This window comes from Kogia breviceps, chromosome 11 (genome assembly GCF_026419965.1).
Source record: "Kogia breviceps isolate mKogBre1 chromosome 11, mKogBre1 haplotype 1, whole genome shotgun sequence".
Lineage (NCBI taxonomy): Eukaryota > Metazoa > Chordata > Mammalia > Artiodactyla > Physeteridae > Kogia > Kogia breviceps.
In genome coordinates, this window is record NC_081320.1 from 63471126 (window position 1) to 63484354 (window position 13229).

Consider the following 13229-nt stretch of genomic DNA (forward strand, 5'->3'; position numbering starts at 1 on the left):
TTCCACACCATATACTTCCACAGCCATCTCACTCACTATTCAAGAGGCAGAGAGAACTCTCCATTCTGCAAGTTCAACTTCACATTTGCCCAGTAACCTTGGTTCTCTACCACCCATCTGAGAGGCATAGTTTGGGAGTGTCAGTCTCTTATGTTTCTTTGCTCCATGCGTAGCTTTCATTCCCTTTGTTGACACTGGACAACAGAGCTGCTGGACTGTCCTTACTTTTGGCCCCTTTTGCCTCAGTTCTCCTTGGCATCTGCTCTTTATCAAATATATTAACTAGACCTTTCCATAAGAGTTCCTGAAGTTCACAAAATTCTTAGAATACATGTAGACCTAACTTTCAAAAAAAAAGAAAGAAAGAAGGAAAGAGGAAGGGAAGAGAAGGAGGGGGGAACTCAATACATCAAAATGAAAATTTTATCTTCTCCATTTGTCTCTCAGGTACAGAGGGTTAAGTTGACCATACTTTTTCCTTCAAATAACACAATCATTGGGTCATTCAAAGTCCCCTCATTTTAGTTATTCATTTTATCCCCTCCTCCCACTTTCTCTCAACTCACCATAGGCAACCATGCTGATGTATGTTTATATGTTCCCTAATGGCTAATGTTTGGTGTGTATGTATTTTAATTCTGCAAGTAGTATCGTGTATACATATCATTAATTTCTTAGTTGTTTCTCTTAACACCATGACTCTAAGATCCACACATGCTGCTCCGTTTACCTTTACACCCTTGCTCCTAACTGCTGACACATTAGGTAGGTGTACATTTCAGCACTCCCTCACTCAGTAGTGGACACTCAGGTTGCCTTCAATACCCCTTGATGCCACAAGGCTGTGAAGAAAATCCTTGTGCAAGTTTCCTTGAGTATCAGTGTGCAGATTTCTCTGGGATACATACAGGAGTAGAACTGCAGGGTTATTGAGACAACTGTTCACATTGCTAAGAGCTTCTGGCTTCATGGAAAGAATCACAGAAGCATCCATCAGAGAAGGGATCACCTTCAAAGGGAGTACATTCAAATGGTTATTAACAAATCATGGGCCACGTGAACATTTAAATACAGGAGACAGGCACTTGAATGCTTAGTAACTGCTGCCCACTGTGATGAATCAGAAAGGAATACACAATATCTCTAAAATAAAAATATATAAGTCAGTGGGGAAAACAGTTTGGGATTCATAGAAGCACGTTCTCCACATCACTTCATGAGACTTCTTCTGTTGTGAAAAGCTTGGTGCACCTGTCTCACCCCACCTCTCTCCCCATTCTCTGACCCCCAGGCCTCTTTCTTGTCCCAGCCACACCCATAAAGCTACCTCCTGTTTGCTCAGTGCCTCTTTTATGGTAGGAACTCTATTTTCACTCTCATCACTGCTGCCTTTCCTGCTCTGAAGCATCAACATCAACTCTACAAAATTTCATCTTGCACCAGGGCTGTTCTGTAGTCACCAGGGACAGCCAGTGCGTGATCTACAGCTTCTCTCACTTCTGTCCAACCTTTGCTCCTCATCCCTCATCCCTATATCAATAAAAAAAAAAAACTCAGGCACCCTCCCTGGTCAAATCTGAGCCACACTGTTCTCTGGGGAGCCACACTGTGTTCCTTTTTTGGAGGAGGAGGGTGCCTGCGGAGAGGCTCCAGCTTCTGGGCTCCATTTACATGAATAAACAGCTCTGAAAGGTTCAGTTGAAGCTTTTATGTAAACACTCTCCAAAATATGTTCTGCACTGCATTATCCCCAGCAGTAAAGATTCTGGAATCAGAATTTGGCTGTCAGTTTTATTGATGTTGCATGGGGTACAGTAGAATACAGCTTTCTCTTCTGGAAATTTATTGACTTGGCAGTGTGGACAGCAATAAAACTGTGTTTTTAATCAGTAAGCCAAGCAGACATGATTCCAGAAGAAATATAGGAAGGAAACATGCCATCATAAGAAGATTTCTCCCCCTACAGTCCCTGTTCTTCTCTGATACCCTGTTAAATAAGTTTGGGTACTGAAGGATGTACTTGGTGGGACTGTCTTCAGGAATAAAATCAGAGGAGCAAGTTTGAATTACTTGTTCTAGGTTGTAGCATCTCTAAGAGACAGTTGAGTGAAAGCGTTTTTCTGCAATGAAATTTCTTTGCATTAGCCCTAGAGAGGAACTGCTGGCAAGCTGCTTTGCAGGAGGAGTAGCAAGAGTGTGACATGCCTCCTCTCAAGAGAAACAAGGTTCCAATTCATGTCCCTTCACCTTGCTCACTGAGACAGAATGAGTGACCTGGTATATACCCGAAGGAAACGAAAGCACTATCTCTAAGAGACATCTGCATCCCATGTTCATTGCAGCATTACTCATAATAGCCAAGATAAGGAAACAACCTAAAGTCACTTGACAGATGAATGGATGGAGAAAATTTGGTATATATATATATATGTATATATATACATGACAGAATATTTTTCAGACATAAAAAGAAGAAAATTTGCCATTTGCAACAACCTGGATGAACGTGGAGGGCATTATGCTAAGTGAAATAAGCCAGAGAAAGACAAATACTATATGGTATCATTTCTCTGTGGAACCTCGAAAAAAAGCTAATTTCACAGAAATAGAGAATAGAATGGTGATTGCCAGTGGCTGGGGGTAAGGGAAAATGGGGAGATACAGGTCAAAGGGTACAAACCTTCACTTATAAGAATAGGTTCTGAGGATCTAATGTACAGCATGGTGGCTATAGTTAAGAATATGGCATTGTATATTTGAAAGTTGCTGAGTAGATCTTGAGCATCCTTACCACACACAAAAAAAGTTAACTACTTGAGGTGACAGATGTGTCAATTATCTTGATATTGATAATCATTCCACAATGTAGGTATACATCTAATCATCATGTTGTACACTTTAAATATATACAATTATATTTGTCAATTATCCCTCAATAAAGTTGGGAAAAAAATTTAATAAGAGAGAGAGTGGGTTAGGAATCATATACTTCAGGCCAGTGTTGCACAGTAAAGAACATTTGGAGACTGTCTGCTTGCTCCTGTTACCTTGTCCAGGTTACTTAATCTCTTGTGATCAACTTTCTTCTGCTATCGAAGGGAAATACCCACCTCACACCATTGCTGAGTGGATAAAATAAGGTTACAGGTGGGTGTGCATAGTTCACACAGCACGTTACAAGCATGTTACAAGTCCCTTCTGGGACTGTAAGGCATCTCACTGATTTGAATATGCTCATCATGGTGGGGGTGCTCTCCCCCAGCAGCTAAGCCAGTCTCTGCTGCATAGACACACGAAAAACAAGGCAGCATCTCCTACTTCTATTCTCCATATTCTTGACATTCACGTCCCTCCTGAAACGTCCTGGTCTACTCCCCTCTCTTCTTCCAGTCCTTGAGCCAAATGCTTGAATCATTGTACATGCTTGATAAATACTGGTTGAACATTCATCAACGCCTTGCAGATGCTTTCTCCTGAGTTATCTTAACCCCAGTTTCCTTTATCATCCTATTCTGGTTTTGCTCTTGCTGAGTAGTCACTCTTTGCTCAACTTTTATGGAATGCAGAACTTTTATCTCAGTTCAAGAACACTCAGATTGTTCTTGTGGATATAAGTAAGTGCCTGAAGGAATCTCTAGATACTCCCCACAAATGGCATGAGATGCCCGTTTGATTTAACCATAGGAGCAAAGTGGTCTGGCTGGGCTAATATTAAAATAGGCTGCCTGGGGAAGGTGGTAAAGATCAAAATAGGAACATGTTCTTAGTGAATCCTCCCTTCTCTTGCCTGCCTGGTTTTCAGTTGTATTTTCACCATCTATTTCTCCACTCTACCCAAGACAGCTGCTTTTCCATCCTCCCAACAAGACTATAAGTCCACTCTAAAACTGTGTGTTAACTATTTACTTGGTGCCAAGCCCTATACTTTATACAGGTTATTTTGATTAATCATCATAACAACCCTGTGAAATAGAAAGTATTATTTCAATTTTATAGATGAAGAAATTGAAACAGAGGACTTAAATAATATGGTCAGGGTCCTATAGCCAGGTAGTAGGAGAGCGGGGATTTGAACGTGGTTGGGCCTGATCCCAAAGTTCACTATCTTAAAAACAAAATTACACACTCTTTGATAAAGACCAAGAATGAGTCATGGCACCTCTCTTTATTGATATAAGTTAGAACTTTCAACCTGAATCTAGCTATTTGGAACTCTGTACTCACACACACACATTTTATTCATGAATTTAAAAGGCACCCAATCTTAAATCTTAAGCTCTTGGCTCTCCTTTTTTCTTTTCTAGATCACTCACCTATCTCCCTATCAAAGTAATCCCATCTCAAGCTTTCAGAGGACTTAATGAGGTCATAAAAATGTAAGTAAGATACTGCATATCAAAAGACATTTATAATTGGAATAAATTTTTCCCTCAGAGAACACATAGTTGAAAAGGGATAATTTTTCTAGGAGAGAAATTGTGTTTAGGAAACCCTAGTATTTTTATCTTTAAAGTACAAATAATACCCAGGGACCTTTGAAGAAAAGATATGATTTTCAAGAGTTATTAAAATCCAGATAACTAACCTTGCTTCAGTGAACTGAATGTCTTTTTGATAAGTGATGATAAATTACTCAAGTAGAAAAGAAGATAGATTTCAGTCATAAAAACTCTCCCTCTGCTAGAGCAGCTATTCCCTCATGTCACATTTTTAGATAACACCTACATAGAAGAAAATGTGTTGAAAGTTTATTGTGCATCAGAAGATTATCTTTGTATCTAAAATATAAGTGTGTCACAAAAACACAGTATCTATAGCCATATTGATAAAAGGCATTTATCAAAATTGTAAAGCAGCCCGATAATGCAATGTGATCTCATATCTGTGTTACATGTAAGTTCAATCCTATATCCCTGTGTCAGCTTCTAGGACACAAGATCCCATACATGGAAAGAGAACTTTCAAAGGAGTACAGTATTCCAGCAACCTCCTTAATGTTAGTCTGAGTCAAAGGACCTCAGAGGCCATTTAGTTCCCAGAGAGCATCTTAACAATCCTCTGGGCTTTGGAAGCAGATTTGCATCTCTAAAGAATATGCTGCATCATCAGTCCTAGCTCCTTGGGGAACCTCTGATTGCTCTTTAGGGTATAAGCAAGAAATGAGGATATTAAAAACAATTCATTAAGAATTAGTGCATATTATAGGAAATACACTGAAGGTTACGTAAATGTCAGTTTGCTTGAGGCTAACCCTTACTCTTCTGCTCTCAAGTTTCAATGTTGAGTTTTGATAGCTTTTAATATATTAAGACCTCCTAGTGAGAAAAGCAGCCACAGTTAAATAAGTGAACCATTAGGTAGGAATAAGATGAATCAGCCTAGGAACTATCCATCACTGTGTTGTTCATAAAAGACCCTAACTGCCTTAGGCTCAGCCTTCCTGTGGGCTAAAGCTCTCATCAAGTCTGAAGCCTTCAGTGAATGTAAACATTAGATTTTGCAACTTCTTTCTCAGCTGGCAGCAAATGGTAGCTTATGCTGGGATTTTAGGGTAACAGTGACATTACCTACATGCTTGGCGGTGGTAAATATATGGCAAAGTTGGTTCCTTTACTTTTGTGTCTTTTTTAAAAAAAAATCAATTCATTCACTTATCTATTCATTCATTTATACACTATGTGCCAGGCTACATGAAGCCACCAGGGATTTAGAAGTGAATAGGACATACTCCTTGTCCTCATTTGCTAATGAAGTGAAGGAAATGGTCAAATAAACAGACAGTTACAACACAAGAAGGACACTTCGTGTAGGAGTTGACCACTTTGCAATTACATCAGAACAGGATTTGGGGAAAGGGGTAAAGAGTTAAGAAACAATGAATCCTAACTCAAATTAAAACCTCACTAGAGTGATGGAGTTGAGAACCTAGACATTCTGATCCTGGCCCTGAATCTTCCCATGAGCATTATTTGCCTCTCCTCTCAGAGCTTTAATTCCAAAAACTGTAAAACAAGGGAATCTGACTGGATTTTCCCAAAGGACGTGTCCACTTCTAACAATCTGTGACTCTGAGTCATAGATAAATAAGAAAGAACCTGTCACATCAATAGGGAATACTGAAACTTGCATTTCAACTGCATCTGGGTTGCAGGTACCAATTACTGTTCCTAAAGGCGGGGGCGGGGGGGGGATATATGGGCGTGTTAGCACTTTATGATGTGAGGACAACTTAAGGCTTCCCTGTTCTTTTTTAAAAGGACACACTGGAGGCCCCAGTTGTTGGGTTGTACACACAGCTTATTATTATGCAGACACAGTCATTTCTTTCACGTTTCTTCTTCTTCTTTTCTTTTTTTCTCTCTCCCCTAGTGAAATCTCTCAGAGTGATTCCCTGGAAAAGATAGAAGCTAATGCCTTTGACAACCTCCTCAATTTGTCTGAAATGTAAGCATCAGCTAACAGATAGTTTATTGCTGTACACTATTACCCTCGCTTGCTGGAGCCCACTCAGTATTTGTATTCAAGCATCCACTGCTAGCAATCCAAGAGGAAAAGACCACAGCAATTACTAGGTCTGGGCAGGCACTAATTTCTCTCACTGCAGTGGCCTGAAGGTTGCCATGGTGACAACTGCTTCTCCCTGGGAGCTATATAAACTCTGAAACAGCACAACACAAAGTTGGAAATTAAAATTGACATTGTGGAGTCCTGCCAAGTAGCTCTTACCTTATGGAAGGGAGGGTATGGAGTTCTTGGGGTGGTGGGAAAATTTGGAAAGGAGCTTAGAGATCATCAATTAGTTCACTGGGCACTGTTTGGGCATATTCGTTTGTTTAGTAAATGGTTCTTGGAAACCTACCATGTAAAAGTGTTTGGCATGTGTATGTCGGATTTGTTGTTATTATTGTGATGTTTTTGAACGGAGTTTTAAAAATAATCCTTTCCGGGGGCTTCCCTGGTGGCGCAGTGGTTGAGAGTCCGCCTGCCGATGCAGGGGACACGGGTTCGTGCCCCGGTCCGGGAGGATCCCACATGCCATGGAGCGGCTGGGCCCTTGAGCCATGGCCGCTGGGCCTGCGCGTCCGGAGCCTGTGCTCCGTGGCGGGATAGGCCACAGCGGTGAAGGGCCCACGTACTGCAAAAAAATAAAATAAAATAAAAAATAATAATCCTTTCCAAATTATCATTTTCCTCCAATTTACAAAAAAGAGGGGATGGGAGAAGACTGGCTCTATTCAGTTTTCAGATGATCAACCTGTGGCCCAAAGGGTTAACTGACTTGTCTGATGTCACACAGCAAGTTAGTGCCAGAGTTGGGACTAGAAATCAGGTCATGTGACTCCTAAACCAGACTTCTTACTGCTGCCTTGTTTGGCCCAAACCTGACCTACTAACCGCATCTGCAGAAGAGTTTCAAAAGTTAAGGAAGCGAGAAAGATGTCAGCAACAAACATATTTTGAGCACTTGTGCTTGGCCTTTATTTCCTCTAGATTGTGTCATTTAATTCTCACAGCTGCCCTGCAAAGTGGGGTAATTATCTCTTTTGTTCATGGGAAGGAATGGGGGCTCAGAATGGTCAGTAACTTGACCAGTGTGGCACCTTAGACAATGGCAGGGCTCGAATTCAACCCCAGCCTATCTTCAAAGCCTGTATATTCTCCACTATACTACAAGGCCTCCCTATGAATGGTCCAAATAGCAATTATCTAAAGAGAATAATTAATTAATAACTATGTGGGTACACATGTCCAATCAAAGGTCAAATGCTACTGGAATACAGAGGAGGTAAAATATAAATCTCCCCCAGGAAATGATGGTATAACCAGAGAGGTAAGACTAACTCACCAAACAGTTATGGGGAAATCTGAAATAATGGGTGTTTAAGTGCAAAAGGTATAGTCTGGACTTCGCTGTGAAGTAGAATTTCAAGAGGAGAGTAGGGAGGGGGGAAGGTCATTTCCATTCCAGGTGACAGTCCTATCCCAGACCTGGAAATCTGAAAATCTGCAGTTTTAACAGACTTCCCAAGCAATGTTGAAGCAGAGCAGCCTGAGATAAATAAAGCTGTTTGTGATGCACAGCAACATTTATAAATAAAGTATCAATTTATCAATATAGAAAGAAAAATAAAGTGCTCTAAGGGAAAGTTTATGGACTTTTCCCAAAGAAGGCCCTAAGACTAGAATGTTAGCTCCCCACAAGCCCTCTTTGTCTTATTCACAGCTGTATCTCCAGCACCTAGAACAATGCCTGGCCCACGTAGGTGCTCAATAAATGTTTGTTGACTGAATGAATGTATGGATGAGTGGTCAGACCCCAAAAGAGTCTTAAGAAATAAAAGTTCTTTCCATCCTACCCACAAAATGTCTTATGTGGCCCATGATTGCTTGACTCAGTTGTTGTAAAAATAATTACAACGAAACATCACTCACCTCTTCAGAATCAAAGGGGCAGAAAGGACGGAAATAGGCAGCAACAGTGGGTAACTTTAGAAGGTAGAATGCACACTAGACTCAGAGTCAGAAAAACCGAGCTCACCTCCAAGTCTGCTACTTCTCAGCTCTGTGACTAGAGACAAATCATTCAACTTCCTGATTTCATCAACTAGAAGAGTCATTGTTAACACTAGTGGAGGCCTTACTGCGATCACGACACACACATTTACTGCTCAAAAACCACACTATGAGGAAACCAAGCTTTAAGTGATGTGTACAAGGTCATACAATTAGTAAAACCAGCACGTAAAACCAAGCTGACTCTAGAGTCGATCCACCTAACCAATACACTAGATTTTCTACAGAACAAGAATAATTATCATTTCCTTAGGTGGTTGCTGCATGGGTTAAAAAGGCCAAATGCATGTACTACCTTTTATTGAATCCAAAGTAGACAGAACCAAGTAAATGTGGCTGGCTTCTCAAAGTCACTGGGGAACTAGGGAGAAGAGCAATAACGCCACTGTGGTATTATGGCTGTACTTTTATATTTTGCAAAGCCCTGCCTTGTACATTATCTCTACCTATTATTGTTACTCACTACCTGCCAACCTGTGAGGTAGGAAGAGTGCTATTATTATTCTAATTTTACAGAAGGGAGCATTAGCTCCGGGAAATTAGGAGGCTTGGCATCATCACACAATGAATTATCTACAGAAAGGACAAAAAATCCCCCAAATCCAAGCCCCCGGCCTCTGCCCTGGGCTTTTACAAAGACTGAGTGCCCATCTGGATAACTGGTCAGTGTGACTGCCGAAGACCAGTTTGCCTACAAGGACAAGTAGCCAATTTGTTCATTTCTCCTGGGAATGGAATCTCCCATCACCCCCAGTGTGCTGGCTCCATGGTGGGGCACGACCTAGCTGGCCAGGAGCCCTGGATGTTGGTGCTTCCTCAGGGGGTGCAAGGGAGAATGGAACAGACTGCCAGCTATGATGCTTACACCTATCTCAGCAAGAGGTTGAAAGCAGAACTTCCTGGCAATAGCCAACTAGCTCTCACCATTCCGTTTCTCTCCCCAGGGTCCCAGGAGCTCCCTTCAAGCACAGGAAAGTCACTTGATTTGGCTGATGCCACTTTCAGCCAGCATCCTCTGGTGACCATGACCTTGTGCATTACAAACGAAATACATCTATTAAACTGCTGCCTGTTTTTCTATTTCTCTTTACAGACTGATCCAGAACACTAAAAATCTGGTGTACATTGAGCCTGGAGCATTTACAAATCTCCCCCGGTTAAAATACCTGTGAGGAATTTTCCTTTTTAAGCAATTGGGGAAGGGAACATGGGCATCTGATGAAAACCTAAACAATTAAAAGGTGGAGAGAATTTTTAAACCACATACTTAGCATTATCTGCATGTCTGTCTTCAGCCCTCTGATTAGAATTTGACCAGCATTTCTTATCAGCTACCATGCTGGGTGCTTTCAAATGCACGTAAGTGGTTCCCAACATTTTCTCCGTCCCAAACATCCAAGAAGAATATCACCCCTTTGCAATGATTTTCAAAGTGATGGCGGGCATGGAACAGGGAGTTCAGGACACTTTAAAAAGGGTAAATCGGTGCTTCCCTGGTGGCGCAGTGGTTGAGAATCCGCCTGCCGATGCAGGGGACACTGGTTCATGCCCTGGTCTGGGAGGATCGCACATGCCGTGGAGCGGCTGGGCCCGTGAGCCATGGCCGCTGAGCCTGCGCATCTGGAGCCTGTGCTTCACAACGGGAGAGGCCACACAGTGAGAGGCCCGCGTACCGCCAAAAAAAAAAAAAAAAAAAAAAGGGTAAATCGGAATCTCTAAGGTGAGGTGGTGAGATAGAGAGAGCATAGGTGAAAGTGGAAGAGGCAATTCTGATTTGATCCCCATCCCTGGCTGAAAATTATTGATCTCCTTTCTCTCATGTGTTCATTCATTCGTTAAGTGAAAACTTTTAAAGCATTACTTTGAGGTAGGCAGTGCGCCATATAAATGAAATCATTATTTTCTATTTCCCATTAAAACTTATTAAGTCAACTAGTTAGAACTATAAGTTAAGTACCACTGTAGCCCAGCAGATTCATTGCCTTGCCAGCAAAACCAGAATTCCTGAAACTTGATACAAATCTATAAATTAATCACCATGGATCTTCTCATATATCAAGTAACCACTGATTCACACAGAAAAATGAACATTTAACCGTCTAACACAGATGTCCATTCTCTCTTCTTCCTGACTTATTAAATTTCATAAAATCTCTAGAGGATGCAAAGCCCACAACCCCTACCAGCTGAAAAAAAAAAAAAAAAAAAGAGGAGGAGGGGCAGACACCTCTCTAGTGTTCCACAACATCCAAGCAGTCCTGCCCTGGGGGATGGGCACGAGTGTAGCTCCTTCGGCAGCTCTAACACTGGATGATGATTCCTAACCCAAGTGTTCTGCTTTTCCAGACCTCCGAGGGGTCTATGGGACACATAAGTATCCGCAGAATCAACTACTTTGGAAAAACATAAGAAAATCCCAGAACCAAATTTGACCACTGCAGCCCCTTGTTATTGAAGAATCATTGTCTTTATTAAATAGCATTTCACCCCTAAAAAGCAATATTCCCCCAACCCCGGTACACACTGCAGTCCAAGCCCACACTGCCTTCACCAGCCACAGACAGGGCAAGGATTCTGTGTGATCTGGGGTAACGGGTAAGGAAGAGACCCAGAGTGAGCCAAAAGAGAAAGATGGCTTCCTTTCATTGTCACCAGAGTGCCGGGCAGTTCATGTCAGTTGTCCAGTGTCCATGACTGGTGAATTTAAAACGCGATTGGGGGAGATCCAGATGCCTGGACTCCTTTCCCATTCTTGTGTAATAAAATATCCTTCAATTCAACCTATCACTGAAGCCTCCCTCCTCTTTGAAGGCTAAATAAAAGGTGGGAGGAAAAGAAGAGGAGACTTGAGTAGCTCCAATAACCCAAAGAATGTTTAATGATCTCAGTGAGATACAAGGAAGAACTCCCTGAACTGCAAGGTAGCTAAATAAAGGGAGATTTTTAATAATGAGGAAATGGATTTCTCACATGGAGATTAATCCTCCTGAAATGTTTGAGTTAAAACCTGTTCTAAAGTAGTGAGATGGGCTTCCCTGGTGGCGCAGTGGTTGAGAGTCCGCCTGCCGATGCAGGGGACGCGGGTTCGTGCCCCGGTCCGGGAAGATCCCACATGCCGTGGAGCGGCTGGGCCCGTGAGCCATGGCCGCTGAGCCTGCGCGTCCGGAGCCTGTGCTCCACAACGGGAGAGGCCCCAACAGGGAGAGGCCCGCGTATCTCAAAAAAAAAAAAAAAAAAAAAAAAAAAAAAGAGTTTAAAGTAGTGAGATGCTTTCTGGAACCATCAAGAGCACGGAATAAACTAGTTAGCAAAAGGAAATGGAATGCAATACAATACGAAAATGCAATTGATGCAATAGTAAAAAGACAGGCTGGAAATATTTACAGACGTAAATGAAAAAGACTTAAAAGTTTAGTCCCATCCCCTAGATCTCTAAATAGGAGTCATTAGAGTAATTACTCCCACAGTGTTAGGGGCTTTTAAATTCTGATGATCTTCAGCAGCTAGAAGTGCTACTGATAAAGCCAAACTCCATATTTTAAAATTTAATGTGAAAATAGTATTACAAAGTGCCTTTCTACCGTTTTTATCTTTATTCCTTAATAACAATCACTTTTACTCTGCCCACATTCCCACCCTTTCCCAAACCACAGGAGCATCTGTAACACAGGCATCCGAAAGCTTCCAGATGTTACGAAGATCTTCTCCTTTGAATTTAATTTCATTCTGTAAGTACCAGGCTGATTGCTATGCATAACAGTTTCCTATTTGCATCTGCAATTTGGAAAGTAAATATTTCTCATTTCATTCCTCAAGGGAAATTTGTGATAACTTACACATAACCACCGTACCAGGAAATGCTTTTCAAGGGATGAATAACGAATCCATAACACTGTGAGTAAACACGCAGATTCACGCTCTGCCATACAGCTCCTGCCATTCCCACTTCTAGCTTGAGGTGGGCTCTTTCTCCTCTTTTACCATGTTCCTAACTCTCTGGTGACATTCTTTTTGACCTAAAATGCCAAGGGTGAGAGGAGTTGTGTGGGATGGCAGCTAGGTCACATGTTCACATGACAATCAACCAACCCATTAAGTTCAAAATTAATCCAATGGGCCCTGAGGATTTACAGTGACCAAATTTCCAACTGATGAAATTGTTCACTACATCAGTGGACTGCTTTGAAGCTAAGAAGAGACAGCCTGCAGGGGAGTCGCTGCCCTGGTTAAAAGAGAACACAGAAATTTCAAGTTTCAACTGAGAAGAGTTTGAAAGGATATTCTCCAAGTAGGTAGAGTAGTTGATCAATGGACCCTGCTCTCTCTCCCTCTCTCTCTGTGTCTCTCTCTCTCTGTCTCTCTGTCTCTCTCTCTCTCTCTCTCTCTCTCTCTCTCTCTCATTTTTCACCCTCCCCTTAGAACCTGCTCACTTTGCTTCTGAAGGCACAACATCGATGCCCATTCCCTAAATCCTTTAATACTTGAAAATAATGTCTTTTTATCTGGCAGTCACTTATCAAGTTATCAGGCTCACAGGCCTATCCCTTTCATGCTCTTTCCTAAGGCCTTGCTACTAAAAGTATGGTCCATGGACAAGCATCTACAGCATCTTCTGAGAGCTGCTTAGAAATGCAGACTCTCAGGCCCATCCCAGA

The 13229-nt window shown here is 41.8% G+C and overlaps 1 protein-coding gene across 1 annotated transcript in view; it reads left to right on the forward strand.

The window, feature by feature from the left end:
- Nucleotides 1-13229, forward strand: part of LHCGR (luteinizing hormone/choriogonadotropin receptor) — a 64718-nt gene that overhangs the window by 14309 nt on the left and 37180 nt on the right. The window contains exons 2-6 of the mRNA XM_059078352.2: nt 4305-4376; nt 6370-6444; nt 9668-9742; nt 12228-12302; nt 12391-12468. Of these exons, the coding sequence (XP_058934335.1) occupies nt 4305-4376; nt 6370-6444; nt 9668-9742; nt 12228-12302; nt 12391-12468 (375 nt within the window). The remainder of the gene's footprint in view (nt 1-4304; nt 4377-6369; nt 6445-9667; nt 9743-12227; nt 12303-12390; nt 12469-13229) is intronic.